Source organism: Salvelinus alpinus, chromosome 28 (genome assembly GCF_045679555.1).
Source record: "Salvelinus alpinus chromosome 28, SLU_Salpinus.1, whole genome shotgun sequence".
In the NCBI taxonomy this organism is placed as follows: domain Eukaryota; kingdom Metazoa; phylum Chordata; class Actinopteri; order Salmoniformes; family Salmonidae; genus Salvelinus; species Salvelinus alpinus.
In genome coordinates, this window is record NC_092113.1 from 3,263,060 (window position 1) to 3,287,939 (window position 24,880).

The following is a 24,880-nucleotide window of genomic DNA, read 5'->3' on the forward strand; positions in this document are numbered from 1 at the left end:
AGACAGAGCGGCTGGTAGTTAAAGGAAGAATTGGGTTGCTGAGAGTTGTTTAGACCTGCTGACCTCCTGAACAACAATCACATTGAGGAATGGTGCAGTACTCACTAACTAATGCTATACAGTGATCCTCATCAGTCTGGGGTCAAAGCAGAGACCAAGGCAGCGTTTCCTCCCCCCAGAGAATCACAGACATTACAATCAGTGTTTTGAAACCACACTATAATTGCTTTTATCAGTAGGACTCTATGTATCAGACTACCAGTAGTTTCATATCTTGAGATAGGCTATACAAGGGATATAGTAACATGTCCAGATCACACCTGGACATATTTGTTCCTGTTATAAGGAGCATTCATAGTTCACCTCATGATCAAATGCACTGACTGAGTTGTCTTTCACAATAGGTGACTGAATTAGTATGTGAGTGGTATGTAAGTGGTGCTAAGACATAGGCTGCCTACGGTATGTTGCTGGAATGCTGGTGAGTTAAAGCAGAGCTCCTCATGTACATGAAAATATTTAGGCATAAATGGTTCCGGCAAAAAGCGCAACTCTGCATCTTTAAGACAAAGCGTCATCATAGACTCACATTTCGACTTTGTAAATGACGTCAACAGACTCCCAGCATGCACGCTGCAGCTCCAATTATTTGTAATGGCGGGTATTTCTGCATGTCCTGTGAATTATATTTTTTGTCTAAATTAATTGAATCGTTCATTTAGACGTTCGTCGGAAGTCTACTGTATATTTTATCTAAGAGCTTTGTAGGAAACTTGAATTGAACGTGTACATTTAGGGGAACAAGTGAAATGATCATAGTCATGCTGTCGCGGCTCTCCGTTAGTGTAAGGAATTGAAACTAAGTAACGTTAGCCTGTCAATGGTTCGAATATTTGCTGAAATAAATGGTTACAGTAGCAATGTTAGTTTAATCTAACGCGTACCTACCTACCTCTTGGTGATCACTCACTGTCGGAAATGTTAATTGAGGATCAAAGAATGATACAATTATTGAACTGCAGTAGGCTATAACCTCTAACAATTTGAATTTATTTTATTTTATTATAATATAATCTATCTGGCTTTCAAAAATGGCGGTTTTTGCGTTGATTTCACTATCAGTGTTTTTGTTTTTGATATCAAGTACAATTCACACCACGTGTGCCTCAAAGTTGAATATCCCCAAAGTTTTATTACCACTTGCCCGAAGCACTAGAATAAATTTCACGCTGGAGGCAACTGAAGGCTGTTACAGATGGTAAGTGAATATCTTTTAAAAAGATGGGTACCTTTCCTAGAATATTACCGCCATGGAAACGTGTTGCTTGGTCCACGCATGTATCATCTTACATACTAGGTCATTACTATGCACTGTGGCATATAACTAAATATTAAATCAGAATAATGATTTTAGTTGATAGAAAGTCAATATCTTTATGGAAGAAATAGTTTTGGCTTGGGTATTGTCTAACAGGCATGACCGTGTCTGGAAAATACCGGGGATCATGCACATGGATATGAGCCCAGGCCCTGCCATATGCCTCCCATAAACTGTCCAGTGGATGATAAAAAGAGTAGCAGCAGCGTAATAAATGAAGATTGTATGTGTGTGTAGAGTCAGTATAAATGTGTGTGCATGTTTAGTGTGTTGGAGTGTGAGTGTGCATAGAGGCAGTGCAAAATGAAATAAACGTTATGCTTTTCATTTTAGAACCTGTGCCTCATCAATCAGAGACATTTCCTGTCAAAATCTTTAATTTGATAGATAACCGCTCCCAACACGTCCTTGGGCAAAATATAATCTCTCGTAGACAGACTACGTAAACAAATTGGTAGATCTGTCGTCATACATTGGGAAATGTGAGATAAGGAGTAGCGTTAGTTCCAGTGCTTTGGACAAATCACGATTTTGCATTAGCATCTTTTGAATTTAGTAATAAAATGTGACATTTGGCACAGATTTGCCTGTAACTTCAAAGAGATCGGGTGGAGCTCTTCGTTTCGGATCCTTGTTCAATCAATCTCTATTCTTAACACTTATGGACCCAAAACTTAATCGAGCGTCTGACCAATTATGCAAGACTTCAGTTCTGTGTTAACTGAGATTAGGCAAAATGTGAGTTATTAGACCGATTTTATGTTCATCGGGTTATGCTGAATAGCACCCTGATGAAAGCAAAACACTTCAGTTTTTAATAAATAAGAGGTTATTTATCTATAAACTTAAATTGTCCCCAGAGAGTGTCTGAATACCTTTCGTTCCTCCAGGTCTTCCACCAGACCGGAGGTGGCCAGCATCGAGGCTGTGGAAGTTGACATCAGCAGACTGTGTTCCCAGAGAGCTGTCCTCCAGGCCCGCTCCACCCAGCCTTCCAGACTCACCAGCATCATACTGGCTGAGGATGTCGGTGAGTACAGTACCCAGTTGGATGAAGAGAGATGCAAAGGTGTCTTTATTGTGGCTAAGCTTTTGGTCAAACAGCCATGGAGGGCCTTTTCATCCAGCATAATACGAGCCTAACGTGAACAGGTGAAATGGGCCTACCTGCTAATACAGAAGTTCATGAGGGTAGTATTGAAATAGCATATTCTCACATAAGCTATTCTTGAATCTCTCCATAGATGTGTTTCCATCCAATTGGCAACATATTTTCATGTGAATATTCTCTGACTTGTTGCAGATAAGTCTGTGCTTGATGACATAGTGCACATAAAAACGAGTTTGCGGTTAAATTCCCAAATACCAAATATTATTTTTACTAGTTAACCTTTTCACACATATCAACAAACGGATGTGAACATTCTACGCAGAATACGCTCAAACTGGTGTGATTAGAACTAGAGGTCAACCGATTAATCGGCATGGCACATTACATTAATGCCGATTATGGGCGATTACATTGCAATCCACGAGGAAACTGCGTGGCAGTCTTGACCACCTGTTACGCGAGTGCAGCGTCAAAAGGACCTTGTGGCTGCAAGGAGCCAAGGTAAGTTGCTAGCTAGCATTAAACTTATCTTGTAAAAAAACAATCAATCTTCACATAATCAGTAGTTAAATACACATGGTTGATGATATTACTAGGTTAACTAGCTTGTCCTGCGTTGCATATAATCAATGCGGTGCCTGTTAATTTATCATCGAATCACAGCCTACTTCAACTTTGACAAACGGGTGATGATTTAACTAAAGCACATTTGCGAAAAAAGCAGATAAGCGAATAAAGCACAATCGTTTCACATATGTACCTAACCATTAACATCAATGCCTTTCTTAAAATCAATACACACAAGTATATATTTTTAAAGCTGCATATTTAGTTAAAATAAATTAATGTTTGCAGGCAATATTAACTAGGGAAATTGTCACTTCTCTTGCGTTCAGTGCAAACAGAGTCAGGGTATATGCAACAGTTTGGGGGTCCTGGCTCGTTGCGAACTGTGTGAAGACTGTAATTAATTTGCCTGAATTTGCCAATTATGACATAACATTGAAGGTTGTGCAATGAAACAGCAATATTTAGACTTAGGGTTGCCATCTGCTCGATAAAATAGGGAATGGTTCCTTATTTCACTGAAAGAATAAACGTTTTGTTTTCGAATTGATAGTGTCTGGATTTGACTATATTAATGACCAAAGGCTCATATTTCTGTGTTTATTATAATTAAGTCTTTGATTTGATAGAGCAGTCTGACTGAGCGGTGGTAGGCAGCAGCAGGCTCGTAAGAATTCATTCAAACAGCAGTTTACTGCGTTTTGCCAGCAGCTCTTAGCAATGCTTGAAGCACAGCGCTGTTTATGACTTCAAGTCTATCAACTCCCGAGATTAGCCTGGCAATACTAAAGTGCCTATAAGAACATCCAATAGTCAAAGGTATATGAAATACAAATGGTATAGAGAGAAATAGTCCTATAATTCCTATAATAACTACAACCTAAAACTACTTCGTTGGGAATATTGAACCACCAGCTTTCATATGTTCTCATGTTCTGAGCAAGTAACGTTAAACGTTAGCTTTTTTACATGGGGACGTATTGCACTGTTACTTTCTTCTCCAACACTGTTTTTGCATTATTTAAACCAAATTGAACATGTTTCATTATTTATTTGAGACTAAATAGATTGTATTTATGTATTATATTAAGTTAATAAGTGTTCATTCAGTATTGTAGTAATTGTCATTATTACAAATATATATACAGTGGGGCAAAAAAGTATTTAGTCAGCCACCAATTGTGCAAGTTCTCCCACTTAAAAAGATGAGAGAGACCTGTAATTTTCATCATAGGTACACTTCAACTATGACAGACAAAATGAGAGAAAAAAATCCAGAAAATCACATTGTAGAATTTTTTATGAATTTATTTGCAAATTATGGTGGAAAATAAGTATTTGGTCAATAACAAAAGTTTATCTCAATACTTTGTTATATACCCTTTGTTGGCAATGACAGAGGTCAAACGTTTTCTGTAAGTCTTCACAAGGTTTTCACACACTGTTGCTGGTATTTTGGCTCATTCCTCCATGCAGATCTCCTCTAGAGCAGTGATGTTTTGGGGCTGTTGCTGGGCAACACGGACTTTCAACTCCCTCCAAAGATTTTCTATGGGGTTGAGATCTGGAGACTGGCTAGGCCACTCCAGGACCTTGAAATGCTTCTTACGAAGCCACTCCTTCGTTGCCCGGGCGGTGTGTTTGGGATCATTGTCATGCTGAAAGACCCAGCCACGTTTCATCTTCAATGCCCTTGCTGATGGTAGGCTTTGTTACTTTGGTCCCAGCTCTCTGCAGGTCATTCACTAGGTCCCCCCGTGTGGTTCTGGGATTTTTGCTCACTGTTCTTGTGATCATTTTGACCCCACGGGGTGAGATCTTGCGTGGAGCCCCAGATCGAGGGAGATTATCAGTGGTCTTGTATGTCTTCCATTTCCTAATAATTGCTCCCACAGTTGATTTCTTCAAACCAAGCTGCTTACCTATTGCAGATTCAGTCTTCCCAGCCTGGTGCAGGTCTACAATTTTGTTTCTGGGGTCCTTTGACAGCTCTTTGGTCTTGGCCATAGTGGAGTTTGGAGTTTGAGGTTGTGGACAGGTGTCTTTTATACTGATAACAAGTTTAAACAGGTGCCATTAATACAGGTAACGAGTGGAGGACAGAGGAGCCTCTTAAAGAAAAAGTTACAGGTCTGTGAGAGCCAGAAATCTTACTTGTTTGTAGGTGACCAAATACTTATTTTCCACCATAATTTGCAAATAAATTCATTAAAATCCTACAATGTGATTTTCTGGATTTTATTTTCTCATTTTGTCTGTCATAGTTGAAGTGTACCTATGATGAAAATTACAGGCCTCTCTCATCTTTTTAAGTGGGAGAACTTGCACAATTGGTGGCTGACTAAATACTTTTTTGCCCCACTGTATATATATAAAAAATCAGGTATCGGCATTTTATCGTCCTCCCAACAATCTGTATCGGCGTTGAAAAATCATAATCGGTTGACCTCTAATTAGAACGCTTATTTAGAACATCCAGTTTCGATTGACTCAACAATCAACATTTAAGCTGGCCACTTTTTGTTTTCACAAATATTTTGCACAAACACAGTCCTTACAAAGTTATGTCCAGAATGTGAGCAGTTTATTTTTGAATACAATGTTCAGACATACACAGAAGTAGCTACAGCATAACACAATCATCCAAACTGGAAAATGTAGGCTACATTTGTCCTAGAGCTAACTGAGGAAAGATTGATGTAACACAAGCAGTCATATTTTCATAACTCTCAGTTGACCGAAACTACAATATGAATTAGCTAATAGCAATTACTATGTATAATTAATCACATCACGGGTGAGCTCACCGTTGATCGAAATAATTTAGTTAAACACTTTCTAGAAATCGAAAGTAATCCGAAGAAGGGTAGTTTGTGGGCGCCGGCATGTTTTTTTCCCGCATCAACCAAAGATAGTAAGAGGAGACAAGATGAGTTGTCTGTTTTATAGTATGCATGTTGAAGAGGGTGTGTCGTCTACGATAATTCACTTCCCTTCATTCACTTCCGGAAGTTTACCCGAAAGATGAGTGAACCATTCCTTCACCTCATTATAACATCTTTGGTCTGACAGAATGCATTGTATAATGTCAACAAACATGGCGCCACACATAGCTGGCAAAGAGCTTAGCATTAGCTCATTATTATCAGTACAACCTTCAAAAAAGTATTTTACACACATCATAAGTGTCCATTACAATCTATGCAATAATCAGAATGCATTATTTGTCACCAGAACTTGAAAATGTGAGTGAAACTGTAAATACATTATGCTACATACATACATACATGCAGACTGTATGCACCTACAGTAGAAACGACAACACGATATGCAGAAAATAAGGAACTTACCTTGATTGGAAGGTGCATTCTGACATTGTGTGCATAAAACAACTCGCGCTGGGGCGACCGTTAGAGATATGTGGAACTTGGCCTACCGTGTGGCTCAGTGGTCGAAGGCACTGCATCACAGTGCTAGCTGTGCCACTAGAGATTCTGGGTTAGAGTCCAGGCTCTGTTGCACCCGGCTACGACCGGGGGACCCATGGAGCGGCGCACAATTGGCCCAGCGTCGTCCGGGTTAGGGGAAGGCTTGGCGGCAGGAATGTCCTTGTCCCATTGCTCACTAGTGACTCCTGTGGCGGGCCGGGCGCAGTGCACGCTGTCACGGTCACCAGGTGTAGGGTGTTTCAAGAAAGGGCATTGTGTCAAGAAGCATTGCGGCTTGGTTAGGTTGTGTTTCGGAGGACGCACGGCTCTCGACCTTCGCCTCTCCCGAGTCAGTATGGGAGTTGCAGCGATGAGACAAGACTGTAACTACCAATTGGATACCACGAAATTGAGGAGAAAAAAAAGAATAGAGATATCTGGAACTCGTGTTTGAAAAGGTTAAATGGGTTTTCATCGCATTTTCAACTCTACTGATGGTTTGCGTTATATAGCGAATGTGCCCTCTCTGGTATTGGCATGTGCGCTCAAGCCAACTGCTCACAGATACAGTGCGGGTATAGCCTACATGATGAAATGATTATGGACAAAAGAGCGAGATTATAAAAATGTGTCAAATGGCAGCCAAGCATCGATCATCATGTCACCAGAATAATAGCCTCGATATTTATTGGAAAGAAGCATCAAGCTCATCACCTTGCACTTTCACCACCATGTGAAGTTCATCATCATTTATTTCATCTGTAATCTAATAAACTGCATCAATTCCCTAGTCATAGTGGGAAGAGCACACGTGTCATCATGTGACTCAGTTTACTTCGATATTTTATTTTTTTATTTTTTTTATTTAACCTTTATTTAACCAGGTAGGCAAATTGAGAACACGTTCTCATTTACAATTGCGACCTGGCCAAGATAAAGCAAAGCAGTTCGACACATACAACAACACATAGTTACACATGGAGTAAAACAAACATATAGTCAATAATACAGTGAAAAAAATAAGTCTATATACAATGTGAGCAAGTGAGGTGAGAAGGGAGGTGAAGGCAAACAAATATATGTATAAATAAATAAAAATATAAAAAGGCCATGGAGGCGAAGTGAATACAACACAGCAAGTAAAATAAAAACTAAAAACACTGGAATGGTTGGTTTGCAGTGGAAGAAAGCGCAAAGTAGAGACAGAAATAATGGGGTGCAAAGGAGCTAAATAAATAAATAAATAAATACAGTAGGTAAAGAGGTAGTTGTTTGGGCTAAATTATAGATGGGCTATGTACAGGTGCAGTAATCTATGAGCTGCTCTGACAGCTGGTGCTTAAAGCTAGTGAGGGAGATAAGTGTTTCCAGTTTCAGAGATTTTTGTAGTTCGTTCCAGTCATTGGCAGCAGAGAACTGGAAGGAGAGGCGTCCAAAGGAAGAATTGGTTTTGGGGGTGACTAGAGAGATATACCTGCTGGAGCGCGTGCTACAGGTAGGTGCTGCTATGGTGACCAGCGAGCTGAGATAAGGGGGGACTTTACCTAGCAGGGTCTTGTAGATGACCTGGAACCAGTGGGTTTGGCGACGAGTATGAAGCGAGGGCCAGCCAACGAGAGTGTACAGGTCGCAGTGGTGGGTAGTATATGGGGCTTTGGTGACAAAACGGATGGCACTGTGATAGACTGCATCCAATTTATTGAGTAGGGTTTTGGAGGCTATTTTGTAAATGACATCACCGAAGTCGAGGATTGGTAGGATGGTCAGTTTTACAAGGGTATGTTTGGCAGCATGAGTAAAGGATGCTTTGTTGCGGAATAGGAAGCCAATTCTAGATTTGACTTTGGATTGGAGATGTTTGATGTGAGTCTGGAAGGAGAGTTTACAGTCTAACCAGACACCTAGGTGTTTGTAGTTGTCCACATATTCTAAGTCAGAACCGTCCAGAGTAGTGATGTTGGACAGGCGGGCAGGTGCAGGCAGCGATCGGTTGAAGAGCATGCATTTAGTTTTACTTGTATTTAAGAGCAATTGGAGGCCACGGAAGGAGAGTTGTATGGCATTGAAGCTCGCCTGGAGGGTTGTTAACACAGTGTCAAAAGAAGGGCCAGAAGTATACAGAATAGTGTCGTCTGCGTAGAGGTGGATCAGAGAATCACCAGCAGCAAGAGCGACATCATTGATGTATACAGAGAAGAGAGTCGGTCCAAGAATTGAACCCTGTGGCACCCCCATAGAGACTGCCAGAGGCCCGGACAACAGACCCTCCGATTTGACACACTGAACTCGATCAGAGAAGTAGTTGGTGAACCAGGCGAGGCAATCATTAGAGAAACCAAGGCTGTCGTGTCTGCCGATGAGGATGTGGTGATTGACAGAGTCAAAAGCCTTGGCCAGGTCAATGAATACGGCTGCACAGTATTGTTTCCTATCGATGGCGGTTAAGATATCGTTTATGACCTTGAGCGTGGCTGAGGTGCACCCATGACCAGCTCTGAAACCAGATTGCATAGCGGAGAAGGTATGGTGGGATTCGAAATGGTCGGTAATCTGTTTGTTGACTTGGCTTTCGAAGACCTTAGAAAGGCAGGGTAGGATAGATATAGGTCTGTAGCTGTTAGGGTCAAGAGTGTCCCCCCCTTTGAAGAGGGGGATAACCGCAGCTGCTTTCCAATCTTTGGGAATCTCAGACGACACGAAAGAGAGGTTGAAGAGGCTAGTAATAGGGGTGGCCACAATTTCAGCAGATAGTTTTAGAAAGAAAGGGTCCAGATTATCTAGCCCGGCTGATTTGTAAGGGTCCAGATTTTGCAGCTCTTTTAGAACATCAGCTGACTGTATTTGGGAGAAAGAGAAATGGGGAAGGCTTGGGCGAGTAGCAGAGGGGAGGGCAGTGCTGTTGTCCGGGGTAGGGGTAGCCAGGTGGAAAGCATGGCCAGCCGTAGAAAAATGCTTATTGAAATTCTCAATTATAGTGGATTTGTCGGTGGTGACAGTGTTTCCTATCTTCAGAGCGGTTGGAAGCTGGGAGGAGGTGTTCTTATTCTCCATGGACTTTACGGTGTCCAAGAACTTTTTTGAATTTGTGTTGCAGGAAGCAAATTTCTGCTTGAAAAAGCTAGCCTTGGCTGTTCTAACTGCCTGTGTATATTGGTTTCTGGCTTCCCTGAAAAGTTGCATATCACGGGGGCTGTTCGATGCTAATGCAGAACGCCACAGGATGTTTTTCTGTTGGTTAAGGGCAGTCAGGTCAGGAGAGAACCAAGGGCTATATCTGTTCCTGGTTCTAAATTTCTTGAATGGGGCATGCTTATTCAAGATGGTGAGGAAGGCATTTTTAAAAAATGTCCAGGCATCCTCTACTGACGGGATGAGATCAATATCCTTCCAGGATACCCCGGCCAGGTCGATTAGAAAGGCCTGCTCGCTGAAGTGTTTCAGGGAGCGTTTGACAGTGATGAGTGGAGGTCGTTTGACCGCTGACCCATTACGGATGCAGGCAATGAGGCAGTGATCGCTGAGATCTTGGTTGAAAACAGCAGAGGTGTATTTGGAGGGCAAGTTTGTTAGGATGATATCTATGAGGGTACCCGTGTTTACGGAATTGGGGTGGTACCTGGTAGGTTCATTGATAATTTGTGTGAGATTGAGGGCATCAAGCTTAGATTGTAGGGTGGCTGGGGTGTTGAGCATGTTCAAATTTAGGTCGCCTAGCAGCACGAGCTCTGAAGATAGATGGGGGGCAATCAGTTCACATATAGTGTCCAGAGCACAGCTGGGGGCAGAGGGTGGTCTATAGCAGGCGGCAACGGTGAGAGACTTGTTTTTAGAGAGGTGGATTTTTAAAAGTAGAAGTTCAAATTGTTTGGGAACAGACCTGGATAGTAAAACAGAACTCTGCAGGCAATCTTTGCAGTAGATTGCAACACCGCCCCCTTTGGCCGTTCTATCTTGTCTGAAAATCTTGTAATTGGGGATGAAAATGTCTGAATTTTTGGTGGTCTTTCTAAGCCAGGATTCAGACACGGCTAAAACATCCGGGTTGGCAGAGTGTGCTAAAGCAGTGAACAAAACAAACTTAGGGAGGAGGCTTCTAATGTTAACATGCATGAAGCCAAGGCTATTACGGTTACAGAAGTCATCAAAAGAGAGCGCCTGGGGAATAGGAGTGGAGCTAGGTACTGCAGGGCCTGGATTCACCTCTACATCACCAGAGGAGGAGTAGGATAAGGGTACGGCTAAAAGCTATGAGAATTGGTCGTCTAGAGCTACTAGAGCAGAGAGTAAAAGGAAGTTTCTGGGGGCGATAAAATAGCTTAAAGGAATAATGTACAGACAAAGGTATGGTAGGATGTGAATACAGTGGAGGTAAACCTAGGTATTGAGTGATGATGAGAGAGATATTGTCTCTAGAAACATCATTGAAACCAGGTGATGTCATCGCATATGTGGGTGGTGGAACTGAGAGGTTGGATATGGTATAGTGAGCAGGGCTAGAGTCTCTACAGTGAAATAAGCCAATAAACACTAACCAGAACAACAATGGACAAGGCATATTTACATTAAGGAGAGGCATGCTTAATCGAGTGATCAATAAGGGTCCAGTGAGTAGAGGTTGGTTGGGGTCACGGCGATCCAGACAGTAGGCCAGGTAGAGGCTATCGGTAGCAAGATAGCATAGGATGGAGGTCTAATTGTAGATACCTCGTGCGTTTCCGTCGGTAGGTTAGTGGGGTTCCGTGTGGTAGAGGGGATCAATCCAAATTGGCAAAATAGATATAGTGGCCCAAGAAAAAAAAAGAAAATATAATAATAATAATAATAATTGTCCGATATACTTATTCAGATAGCAGCCGATAAGACAGCTAACGATTAGCGGGCCCCAGATGAGCGTTCAGGTAACGTCGGGACGGGGGTGCCAGTTGGATAACTCCCTCGGGCAGATAACGTCGGCAGTCAGTCGTGAAGGCCCGGTGGGGCTCCGTATCTGCAGCAACAACAAAAAAACAAAAAAAACGGGTCCGGATAGGTGACTGTAGCCCAGGAATGGCTGATGGAGCTCCTCAGCTAGCTCCGGAATAAATTACGTTTGCTCCGGGATCGACGTAAGCCAATAGACACACGGTTTGCAGCTAGCTAGCTGCGAAAATCAAGGTGCAAATGTCCAGAGCCTGCGGCTGAAATCCGGTGATGAAGTAGAAGGGAAAAAAAAGAAAAAATATCCGGTGATGTGGTAGTGAAAAAGCAGTCCTATATGCTCTGGGTTGATATCGCGCTTGCAGACTGGCAGGTATTGGCCCGAGCTGAAGCTGGCTGGTGTCCGAGTTAAGGGTGAAGACCGCAGCAGTGGCTAACTGACTACTAGCTAGTAGCTAGTTATCTGGCTAGCTTCTGATTGGGGTTACGGTTCTAAAGTATAAAAGAAATAGCAGATCCGTACCACATTGGGTGAGGCGGAATGTATATTCAGTTCCTAAATGGAAAGTGAAATTAAAATATATACGAAATGCATACGAAAAAGAAACGAGGACTATTTACACGGGACAAGACAAACACGCGTCCGACTGCTACGCCATAATGGTTATTATATCAATATTTTAGCATGAAAGCATTTCAACTCCCATTTCTCGCATAATTCATTTTACACAGACGAAAAGATCCCACCATGTCTAGCGTATTTTGTTTTGTCAACATTTGGAAAGTTTATCGACAAATTTGCTGTTTCCATTAGGTCTGTCATGACATTTTGTATCCGACATGTGCTTTACTTGCATGGAAAGGTTGTATGGACACTTGGTTCAAGGTAAGGACTTGTTATACTTTGGTCCATGGAAGTTGAGGTGATTTAGCCTATAGGCCATCACCAGATAATCTACTCAGTGTATTGCTTAAATCGACCTTATGAACTAGGTCAACTGAGGTCAAGTGATTGTGGAGGCCAGGTCATCTGATGCAGGACTCCATCGCTCTCCTTGGTCAAATAGCCCTTACACAGCGTGGAGGTGTGTTTTGGGTCATTGTCCTGTTGAAAAACAAATGATAATCCCACTCAGCGCAAACCAGGTGGGATGGCATATCGCTGCAGAACGTTGTGGTAGCCATCCATACTGGTTAAGTTTGCCTTGAATTCTAAATAAATCACAGACACTGTCACCAGCAAAGCACATCACACCACCTCCTCATTGCTTCAAGGTGGGAACCATACATACGGAGATCATCCGTTCACCTACTCTGCGTCTCACAAAGACACAGCGGTTAGAACCAAAAATCTGAAATTTGGACTCATCAGACCAAAGGACAGATTTCCACCGGTCTAATGTCCATTACTTGTGTTTCTTGGCCCAAGCAAGTCTCTTCTTCTTATTGGTGTCCTTTAGTGATGGTTTCTTTGCAGCAATTCAACCACGAAGGCCTGCTTTATGCAGTCTCTGAACAGTTGATATTGAGATGTCTGTTACTTGAGCTTTGTGAAGCATTTATTTGGGCTGCAGTCTGAGGTGCAGTTAACTCTAATGAACAGTTTCATCTTAGCGCTTGATGGTTTTTGCGACAGCACTTAAAGAAACTTTCAGTTCTTAAAATGTTTTGCATTAACTGACCGATTGTGACCGATTGTGATTGTCTGATCGATTGTCGTTTCTCTTTGCTTATTTGAGCTGTTATGGACCTGGTCTTTTACCAAATAGGGCTGTCTTCTGTATACCATCCCTACCTGGTCACAGGACAACTGATTGGCTCAAATGAGAAGGAAAGAAATTCCACAAATTAACTTTTAACAAGGCACACCATTCCAGGTGACTACCTCATGACTGGTTGAGAGACTGCCAATAGTGTGCAAGTCTGTCATCAAGGCAAAGGGTGGCTATTTTGAAGAGTAAAATATATTTTGATTTGTTTAACACTTTTGTTGGTTACTACATGATTCCACGTGTTATTTCATAGTTTTGATGTCTTCACTATTATTCTACAATGTAGAAAATAGTAAAAAATAAAGATAAAAACCTTCAATGAGTACGTGTGTCCAAACTTTTGACTGGTATTGTACATGTTGAAATATTTCCCTTTCATTAGCTTAATCCGGTTTGTAAGTGCTTGGCTAGATCTAAAAAGTGCATCCCCGTGGGGCTCAGTAAAATGAATGAAAACTGCTGCTTTACCACATTGTGCAATGGTACTGCAAGCCAGATGTTTACTCCAGCGCTATTGGCTTGTCATGGGGCAGTCATTCGTGATACAGACTGTAATTAGAGGTGCCTAACACACAGGTCCTTTCAGATGCCTTTCTTATAAACGTCTTTAACAACAATCACGTTGAAACTGTACAGAACAGTGCAGTAATACTTGAATGTAGCCCGTCGCTAATCACAGCAGGACCTCTGAGCTGTTTCCTTTCTTGCGTTGAATACTGGCCTGCTCGCCTCCCTACCACTGAGGAAGTACAGTTCCCGCTCAGCCCAGTCAAAACTGTTCGCTGCTCTGGCCCCCCAATGGTGGAACAAACTCCCTCACGACGCCAGGACAGCGGAGTCAATCACCACCTTCCGGAGACACCTGAAACCCCACCTCTTTAAGGAATACCTAGGATAGGATAAAGTAATCCTTCTCACTCCCCCCCCCCTTAAAAGATTTAGATGCACTATTGTAAAGTGGCCGTTCCACTGGATGTCATAAGGTGAATGCACCAATTTGTAAGTCGCTCTGGATAAGAGCGTCTGCTAAATGACTTAAATGTAAATGTAATACACCTCGTACCGTATCAGTCATTGCTAAGGTTTGGTGCGTTTGATGATAACTGGCTGCATTACCTGTGTGTGTGTGTGGCTGTCCTCTCCTCTTGTACTCAGTAACGGGACAGGTACTGCGCTGTGACGCCATCGTGGACATCATCAGTGAGATCCAGATAGTGTCCACCACCAGAGAGCTGCACCTGGAGGACTCGCCACTGGAACTGAAGATCCACGCCCTGGACTCTGAGGGTGAGGAGTGTTCAAGGATACACTGTTGTGCTTTATTGGACGGCTTGTAGCACCGGTTCTCTTTTGCTCCGAGAGATTTACGTCACAGTATGCTGTCATCACGCCACTTTACATTAAGTTGCTCTATGCCTACCTCTGTATTAACCGTGTACTTACTCTAGTGACATTGTATCACCATTGTAGGAACAAAGTCCTGATATTCCACTTGTGTAAACGTTTTTACATTGCAATTGCTCTGCAACATGTTACTGCAATGTTCTTAGTAGAGTAATTACAGCTTTACTACAGATATAAGAATAACTTCAAAGTGCTATCCGCTTCAGCTTAATGCATAGAGAGATCCACGGTATTGTTGTGTGGACTAGCCAGTTTAATGACTTTTCCAGTAGTGATGATTGTGATTTCCCCCGTGGCAGGCCTTCCCTGTCCTCAGGCAGTGGTTAAATGTCTCTTTGTTCTGTCTCACTGGTTCCATTTGGGCCAGGCACAGACAAACTCTGTTCAATGAGCTGGAGCCGCAACCTGATTCCGTTTGACGACGGGCCCCTAAGGCGCGCTGCGTTTTGTTGTTTGTTTTAGCCTTTATGTGTACTACTCTCCGATCTATCAAATGGAAATAGCTGAAATGCCGTGTTGAAGGAGGATTATTGGTGTTTGGGCTCATAGGACCGTGACCTTTAGGGACTAGTCAAAGTGGTGTGCTGTATTTGCCGTCTTGTCCACAGGGATTTAAGTCCTTTCAACGCAAATTCACGGGGCAATTTTTTGCCTGTAGCAGTGTGATGTATATTTTCAAGTTGAAACTTAAATTGCACAACGCACGTTAAATCTAATCCCAAGCAATGGGTGCATGTACTTGGCCACGTCTCTCACCCCCAAATTGTCGATTGTGCAGGAAACACCTTCAGCACCCTAGCAAGCCTGGTGTTTGACTGGACCATAGTGAAAGACGCAGACATGGATGGATACCTTGACTCCTACAACTCATTAAGGTGCGTTTCCTCGCACTCAATCATGGAGAAAACAACCTGCCCGTGAGGGTGAATGTAAAGTAGATGGTCAACAACATCATTATAGCAACTGGTTTAAGGATGGAAATTCAATGCAAATTCAATCTTACCTGTGACTTATCAGGTTATTTAAATACATTTGGTTATGATTAGCCTTGTGCCAAATTTGACCTCAAAACCTGAGGCCTATCCTATACTGAAGTAATCTTGTCACAAGTCTAATATATTATCCTCTGTATGTGGAGGTTAATTGTAAGATGTCCATTTGTCACTGTCGATAATAGGCATGTAATGTATTTTCCAATCCCTTTCCGTCCCTCAAGGGTTCTTAAGTTCTCTGAGTCTACGTACACCCCCCCTGGTTACATCTCTGAGATGGAGAAAGTGGGGAAACAGGGAGATATCATCTTGGTGTCAGGACTGAAAACGGGCCACGCTAAGCTCAAGGCCAAAATCCAAGAATCTCTCTATAAGGTTTTGAAAATGTCCTGAATTTCTTACCTTGTTTTTTGAAGTAGACTGTATCATACTGTATAGTTAATAATTAAATACCGTCTCAAGGACCTCAAATCAGAAGTGTTTTTTTGTTGTTTTTGTAGAAGCGAGGGAAGGGAACATCAGAGGGGTATAAAAACTTGAGCTTAGTTGAAGTAGTTTCCTGCCATCGTCTCGGCTCGTGGCAGGCAGCAGCCCTCCGGGGGCATTGACGGCTATAAATAACAATCGGACTTGCGTAACAGTGATGTCTCCTCTCCAGTCTTATCTGTGATGTCACAGCTAGTAGAGCCTGTCTAACCTGTCTGAAATGAGACTCCACAGTCATAGGGCAGGCGTAATATTCGATTACACCGAGAGATTACAGTACCATTGAAGGGTGTATTTACAACAGTCAATTATATACCAAAAATGTAAAGTAGTTTTGTACGTGATGATATGAAATACGATTACAAAGTTGACACAATTAGATTAATGACATGCCTTGGAGTGTTGGGAGCTATTGCTAGCGTGTGAATCATACTGTAACCGATTTGGTCTGGTTTTCTCGGCATGTCAAACGGCATGTGTAGTTTGCTGTGCCGTAACTATGGTATCTACCCTTCACACAGGATGTGGGTGCAGCAGAGGTGAAACTGCTGATTCTGGAGAACATCCTACTGAGCCCTGCACATGATGTCTACCTGCTGGTGGGCACATCCATCCAATACAAGGTCCAGAAGATCAGGCAGGGAAAGATCACAGGTAGGTCTGCGTTTGAATCAAGTAAATGAACGATAAATCACGTATTGAATCACATGTGCCAATAATGGTTAGATGGTATTCATATCACAGCTCAGGGTGGCATGTTACAAGTTTATGAAGTAAATAATGGCGATATGTTGTGTTCCAGAGTTATCCATGCCCTGTGACCAGTATGAGCTGCACCTCAAGAACAGTGTGGCTGGGCCTGATGGAAACCAAGAGCTGGCCGTGGCTAGTCTGGACCAGAGCACCTCCACTGTCAATGGCCTGCACCTGGGACAAATCAACGTGGTGCTGGATCATAAGAGTATCCTTAAAGACATATCACACTTTACATGATCTTGATTAGTTTTGGACTCCTCTACTGTGCTATGACATTATTTGGGAACTATGCAGCAACATTTAGGCCTGTGGCAGTCATAACATTTTGTCAGCTGGTGATTGTCATACGAATAACTGCCTATCTTATGATAATCGACTATTAACATAAACACGTTTAGCGTCTCTGGCTTCCACGCATAGCCTACAAGCCACTGATGTGAACCTTTGGAACATGTACATTTAAAAAAAAGTCTAATAAATCCATTGAATATAGACTACACCATCACAATAAATCCATTATTTATTTTAGGCAGGTCTAAAGAAACATGATATGAAGAAAATGTAGCCTATTTCAGAAGAACGGAATAGCATATTCTGAGTCATCCTTACGTTAGGTCCTGATCTGGCTATGCCATATGGCTGTGGGCTACACTAGTTAATTTAGCAGACAGTATTTGCTTAATTCCAGTGGCATTTATTTTCTTTTCTCAGTAGGAACAATACAATTGAACATAGCTGAATAAAATAGAAAGGATATGTTTCCCTAATGATTTCTGATGGAGTGTGCACGTGCGGCTATTCTGTGTTGAGCTGTTAACAAACAGGTACTCCTATATGCTTAATTTTGAGTTATTTAGGCAACTTTAGTTGAGATACAAATGTTAGGCTATATGTTTTCATTTCTAATACATTCTAAGGGTGCATGATGTGACTGATGCTGATTTGAAAAAAGTTACATGAAAGATGAGCACTTTTTTTGTATGCCAGGTAAGCTACACTGGTTGTAAAGCGGATGAATGTGCTTAATGTTAAGAATTGAGCAATAAATCTAGCAGCATGAGAAAGCTCGGATCCTGTTTTAAATGGTGGCCAGTCAAAACTCTGTTTTCATACATGATTGCGCAGTGACGGGCTTATAAGAACACGTTTCACTAGGCTGTGTAGGCTATGGGCTATCAAACCGTGTTCCAGGGGTCTTGGGCCTGTAGGCATTGTGAGACCAACCTTTTCAAAACATGTAGGCCTATGGGCTCGGCTACGTGATGCATGGGACTGATTTGGAAAAAGTGACAAAGTATCTTAGACTGCACACGCTGGCCATCATTCACAAGTGATATTGTCATCCATCAGACAATTCTCAATGTAATCTTGTCTTTATATTTACCAAATAATATATGCGTGATATTAGTTTTGATTTAGAGTGTGCCATTATCATGCATGCACCTGTCGTATGCACTAGCATTTGCATTGATGTCAGAGTGATTAGCGGGACAATAAAGGGCTGAGTACTGACCATTAGCAAGTTCGGCTACTAATGACCATCGGTGGCATCAGAGCACAGTTTTGGAGAAGCCTAGTTACTGTGACTCAACGGTCATGTGGAATTTGACTGCGGTCATGACTCGTGACTGCCGGCGTGTCGGTAATACGGTCACCGTAACAGCCCTAATCATGTCACAACACTTGTCACATCAACAGGGTTGCGTAATGGTTGATGTAATGACATGCAATGGTGTGTAACATGAATGGTGTACTGTGTAGGAACGGAGTAATGATGAAGTTGAGTGTTCCATTCTATCTTATAAACTGTATGGTTTGAGCCCTGAATGCTGATTGGCTGACAGCCGTGGTATATCAGACCGAATACCACAGGTATGGCAAAACATGTATTTTTACTGTTCTAATTACTTTGGTAACCAGTTTATAATAGCAATAAGGGACCTCAGGGGTTTGTGGTATATGCCCAATGTACCACAGCTAAGGGCTGTATCCAGGCACTCTGCGTCGCGTCTTGCCTATGAACAGCCCATAGCCGTGATGTATTGGCCATATACCACACCCCCTTGTGCGTAAATATATCCTCCTCAGTGGATTGCAGTGCTTTATCTGTGTATATGGAGGAGGTGAGTGCGCCTAGTGGAGCAGAGACGGGCAGTAATATAACAGGACTTGACAGACTGACTAGCTAAAGCGCTACTTAAGACCCTACCCCAGCGAGTTGTATTGTGCACTTGACAAACACGAGACATGAACCGTGTTGTCAGTATAACTAGAACGGTCCCAGAATGCCACTCTTTGTGTACCTAACGTTATTGTCCTTAATAAGAATTGCTCAGGCCTTCGCATGCAAGGGGTGTCTCGTCTGCCCAACGGGACTCTGTATGTGGTGGAACCAGGCTACTTGGGTATGTTTGCATGCTTTCATCCTTGTGTGTAAGCGATTTTTAATTTTAAAACAAACCGTTCCAGTTCAAATTTGAACTCGTATTGTCTTTCTCTCCCAGGATTTAAGATTAATCCTGGAGAGAGCTGGGTCCTGGAAACAGGACGAGTGTATAATATCCTCATCGAAGTGTTTGACAAGTCAAGCAATAGGATTTACTTATCTGATGTAAGTAAGCTCTGCCTATGTTGTCTTAATTCTATACCGTCATTGGTTGATCTGTTTGTTAAATCTGTAACACTGTCACTCTTCTCACTCTTATAAAATGGAAAACTGAATTTATTGTCAGTATAATTTTGCATCTTCCTCTTGATGTTTAATCAACTGCAGACTGAAATACAGCCGGGAGACATAAAAATACTGGAAAGGAAGATTTAGGATATTTGGGGCGACATCGTTTGTCCTCTTTGATGGTTGTTTTGTTCCACACTTTAAAACAGTTCTTCTCTGTCTTATTTCCTTCTGTATTTTTAAGTGCTACTCTCTTGATTGTTTCTGTCTGCAGAACATTCGGATCGAAGCTGCCTTCCCAGAGGAGTACTTTGAGATTCTGGAGTCCTCCCTGAATGGCTCCTACCACCGTGTCAAGGCTTTGAAAAACGGGCTAACACTAATTGAAGCTGTGCTCAAATCGGTGGTGGATCAAGTGAGTTTTGTCATAACCTTGAATTAGTTTCTTTCGCAGATATTTTGAGTGTGTTGTCTTTAATCATTTATGCTATCTCATATCCAACGGTGAGAGATCATTATCATTGGTTAAAAATAGCTTGGCTATGTCTTAACACGGTTGTTGTTTTTCTGTTCTAGAATGGAAGAATCCATGAGCTGGCCAACACAGTCCATAATGAGCAGGATGTCGAAATCTACAATCCCATAGTCCTCAGTCCCAGTATCCTCACGTTTCCATGGCAGCCCAAGGTTGGAGCCTACCAGTACACAATACAGGTATTTGTCCTTTTTTTTAATACAAGCCAGTCTAGAATCATTCGGTATATGTTCACTGATACCCTTTCTTTTGGAACCCATGTTGCTGAAGAATCTCGCAAATCAGCCACTAGACTTGCATCAAGTTGTGTGTTTTATGAATATATTTAGTAGGGCATTTATTCGACTGGTCTGTTGTTTGGTCGATAGGCTGTTGGTCCACTGAGATTTCTTTAGTCAGTAGCAAAAAATGATAATAATTGAATGGTGTACCTGTCTGATTCGCGGCAGTCTGAGTGGACTAATCCATTGTGGAGGCTGTGGGGATGGCACAGTCCATCACTAAGACGTGCTTCTAAAATTGTATATGGGTTATATTACGTAAGAACAATGGTACAACACCAATACAAAATATATAGTTTTTTTTAAACAAATGCACTTCTGTTTTGGATAGCGGTTGCTGTCTGCGGCTCTGAAACACCAGTGCTCTATTGAATTGGCGTCTTTTGTTAGACCATGTTGCTCTGTGCATAATAGCACATTTAACCAGCATATTGGTGTTGAGAACAATGGGGCTGAGGCAGCAGCGGCATTAGGAGATGAGAAAACAGCACTTTCCTTAATTGTCTAAGAAAAGTGAGGAGAGAGGAAACATCAATCAATCAATATCCTAACTGGCTTTGTAGATCATCCATATATGTACGCAGAAGTAAGACCGGTCCTGCTTCTGTTTGAGTGTTTAAGACCTACTGATTCCGTGAGCACCAAACCTAACGCAACCACAACACGTTGGAAAAACTATTTCGCAAATTCGGCTGTTTTTAATATTTGCTATGCTGTAATAAAGGCTTTATACATTTTTTTTGTTAGAACAGCCTCTCTGGTATTTATTTATTTAGTGTTTACATTGTTCCAAATTGTCAGAGATGTATTTCTAATAATAACGCTCCTTTTTCTTGATCTCCTTGTTGTTAATAATAATAAGTGATGTTGTTATCATTAGTAAGCTTTGCATAGCCTTGTATAACCACCCTAGAGTTGTAGGCCAAAGAGCGCATCCTGTTTTAGTCTTAATACCATCATTTAGTTAAGCCTATATTTCAATACTTATAAACAGTACGAGTCAAAAGTTTGGACACCTACTCATTATTATAATATTTTTTTTTTACTATTTTCTACATTGTAGAAACATAGTGAAGACTTCAAAATGATGAAATAACACGTATGGAATCATGTAGTAACCAAAAAAGTGTTAAACAAATCAAAATATTTGAGATAGTTAAAAGTAGCCACCCTTTGCCTTGATGACAGCTTTGCATACTCTTGGCATTCTCTTAACCAGCTTCATGAGGTAGTCACCTGGAATGCATTTCAGTTAACAGGTGTGCCTTGTTAAGTTTAATTTATGGAATTTCTTTCCTTCTTGCATTTGAGCCAATCAGTTGTGTTGTGAGAAGGTAGGGATGGTATACAGAAGACAGCCCCATTTGGTAAAAGACCAAGTCCATATTATGGCAAGAACAGCTCAAATAAGCAAAGAGAAATGACAGTTCATTACTTTAAGACATGAAGGTCAGTCCATCTGGAACATTTCAAGAACTTTGAAAGTTTCTTCAAGTGCAGTCGCAAAAATCATCAAGTGCTAGGATGAAACTAGCTCTCGTGAAGACCGCCACAGGAAAGGAAGACACAGCGTTACCTGTGCAGCAGAGGATAACTTCATTAGAGTTACCCGCCTCAGAAATTGCAGCCCAAATAAATGCTTCACAGAGTTCAAGTAACAGACACGTCTCAACATCAACTGTTCAGAGGAGACTGCATGAGTCAGGCCTTCATGGTTGAATTGCTGCAAAGAAACCACTACTGAAGGACACCAATAACAAGAATAGACTTGCTTGGGCCAAGAAACACGAGCAATGGACATTAGACCGGTGGAGATCTGTCCTTTGGTCTGGAGTCCAAATTTGAGATTTTTGGTTCCAACCACCGTGTCTTTGTGAGACGTAGAGTAGGTGAATGGATGATCTCTGCATGTGTGGTTCCCACCGTGAAGCATGGAGGTGGCGGTGTAGGGGTGCTTTGCTGGTGACACTGTCTGTTTGGCTGCCACAGCATTCTGCAGGAATACGCCATCCCGACTGGTTTGCGATTTAGTGGCACTATCATTTTTTTTGTAACAGGACAGTGACCCAACACACCTCCAGGCTGTGTAAGGCCTATTTGATAAAGAAGGAGAGTGATGGAATGCTGCATCAGATGACCTGGCCTCCACAATCACTTGACCTCAACACAATTTAAGATAGTTTGGGATGAGTTGGACTGCAGAGTGAAGGAAAAACAACCAACAAGTGCTCAGCATATGTGGGAACTCCTTGGAAAAGCATTCCAGGTAAAGCTGTTTAAGAGAATGCCAAGAGTGTGCAAAGCTGTCAAGGCAAAGGGTGGCTACTTTGAAGAATATAAAATATATTTAGATTTAACACTTTTTTGGTTACTGCATGATTCCATGTGTGTTATTTCATAGTTTAGTTTTACAATGTAGAAAATAGTAAAAATATAAACCCTTGAATGAGTAGCTGTGTCAACTTGGAAATTGCATTCACGAATGAATGTGACTGTTTTTAGTCTTTGCTGTAATTAAGGCTTTACCAAAAAAAAACGAAAAACATTACTCTCTGGTACGCTTATAATTTAGTGTTGTTTACATTGTTCCAAACGGTCCGAAAAATCATATTGTAATCTGACAGCACACATATGCAGCGCATGCTCCTTACGTTCTTTTTCTTGACCTCCAGTTTTATCCACAACTAGTCAACTGTTTTCCAAACGTCCGACTTCTCCTTTACCTCGAGTAACCAGTAAAATTCTCCTATTGGTCACGTGCACGTGATGCATACATGCGTCACGTAAAGAGAGCAAGGGTTGAGGGAATAGGGAATGTTTTTCCCAAAACAAATGAGGGATTTCAGTAACAGAACTTTTCAGTCAGAAATGGCTGTAATTGCAGTGCGTTCGGAAAGTATTCAGAACCGTGGACTTTTTCCAGATTTTATTTACGTTACAGTAGCCTTATTCTAAAATGTATTGTTTTTTCCCCCTCATCTACACACAATACCCCATAATGACAAAGCAAAAACAGGGTTTTAGAAAGAAAAAAATGGAAAAGTCACATTTACGTAAGTATTCAGACCCTTTACTCAGTACTTTGTTGAAGGACCTTTGGCAGCAATTACAGCCTCGATTCTTCTTGGGTATGACGCTACAAACTTGGCACACCTGTATTTAGGGAGTTTCTCCCATCCTCTCAAGCTCTGTCAGGTTAGATGGGGAGTGTTGCTGCACAGCTATTTTCAAGTTTCTCCAGAGATGTTCAAGTCTGGGCTCCTGCTGGGCCACTAGGTCATTCGGAAACTTGTCCCGAAGCAAGTCCTGCGTTGTCTTGGCTGTGTGCTTAGGGTCGTTGTCCTGTTGGAAGGTGAACCTTTGCCCCAGTCTGAAGCCCTGAGCGTTCTGGAGCAGGTTTTCATCAAGGATCTCTCTGTACTTTGCTCCGTTCATCTTTCCCTCAATCCTGACTAGTCTCCCAGTCCTTGCCGCTGAAAAACAACCCCACAGCATAATGCTGCCACTACCCCGCTTCACCGTAGGGATGGTGCCAGGTTTCCTTCAGACGTGACGCTTGGCATTCAGGCCAAAGAGTTCAATCTTGATTTCATCAGCCCAGAGAATCTTTAGGTGCCTTTTGGCAAACTTTTACTGAGGAGTGGCTACCGTCTGCCCACTTTACCATAAAGACCTGATTGGTGGAGTGCTGCAGAGATGGTTGTCCTTCTGGAAGGTTCTCCCATCTCGACAGAGGAACTCTGGAACTCTGTCAGAGTGACCATCAGGTTCTTGGTCACCTTCCCGACCAAGGCCCTTCTCCCCCGATTGCTCAGTTTGGCCTGGCGGCCAGATCTAGGAAGAGTCTTGGTGATTCCAAACTACTTCCATTTAAGAATGATGGAGGCCACTGTGTTCTTGGATCTTCAATGCTGCATAAATGTTTTGGTACCCTTCCCCAGATCTGTGTCTCAGCAAAATCCTATCTTGGACCTCTACGGACAATACCTTCGACCTCATGGCTTGGTTTTCCCCCTGACATGCGCTGTCAACTTTGGGATATGTCTTTTCTGAATCCTCTGTCATTACTTCTTATTACTACCTTCTAATTTGGATAAGGCCAGACACTGGCTTAAAATGACAAAAGTTGAAGTGTCTCCTGATGTTGGTGTATTTACCCATGTTGCATTGTGTACCAGGCAGCAGGAGGCAGTGGGAATTTCAGCTGGTCCTCCTCTAACCTAGCCGTTGCCACAGTGACAGTCAAAGGAGTGATGACGACCGTCAGTGACATCGGCGTCAGTGTGGTGTACGCCCATGATGTACGCAACCCAATGCACTATGGCACGATGAAGGTGAGACCGTATGTGTATATATATAGATAGATAGCCCCCCACCCTTCATTTTACAGAATAACCTCATTACATTTCTTACGTCTTTTTGAACTGATATTAAAACTGTACTTGTTAGTATATCTATAATGTTTGGAAGAATGTTACGTCAATTCAAATAATTAAACAAGCCCATTGAAAAATTTAACAAGAACTGTTACCGTTGTCTGGACTTCAGCTGACATGTCTCACTGTCCTTCTATCCCCCA

The 24,880-nt window shown here is 42.1% G+C and overlaps 1 protein-coding gene across 1 annotated transcript in view; it reads left to right on the forward strand.

Moving 5' to 3' along the window:
• The first annotated feature begins 594 nt into the window (after positions 1–594).
• nup210 (nucleoporin 210) overlaps positions 595–24,880 on the forward strand; it is a 60,028-nt gene continuing 35,742 nt past the window's right edge. The window contains exons 1-12 of the mRNA XM_071371141.1: positions 595–1,258; positions 2,269–2,408; positions 14,329–14,460; positions 15,356–15,452; positions 15,794–15,944; positions 16,577–16,709; positions 16,858–17,016; positions 19,148–19,216; positions 19,316–19,422; positions 19,760–19,900; positions 20,062–20,199; positions 24,480–24,635. Of these exons, the coding sequence (XP_071227242.1) occupies positions 1,092–1,258; positions 2,269–2,408; positions 14,329–14,460; positions 15,356–15,452; positions 15,794–15,944; positions 16,577–16,709; positions 16,858–17,016; positions 19,148–19,216; positions 19,316–19,422; positions 19,760–19,900; positions 20,062–20,199; positions 24,480–24,635 (1,590 nt within the window). The 5' untranslated portion in view covers positions 595–1,091. The remainder of the gene's footprint in view (positions 1,259–2,268; positions 2,409–14,328; positions 14,461–15,355; positions 15,453–15,793; positions 15,945–16,576; positions 16,710–16,857; positions 17,017–19,147; positions 19,217–19,315; positions 19,423–19,759; positions 19,901–20,061; positions 20,200–24,479; positions 24,636–24,880) is intronic.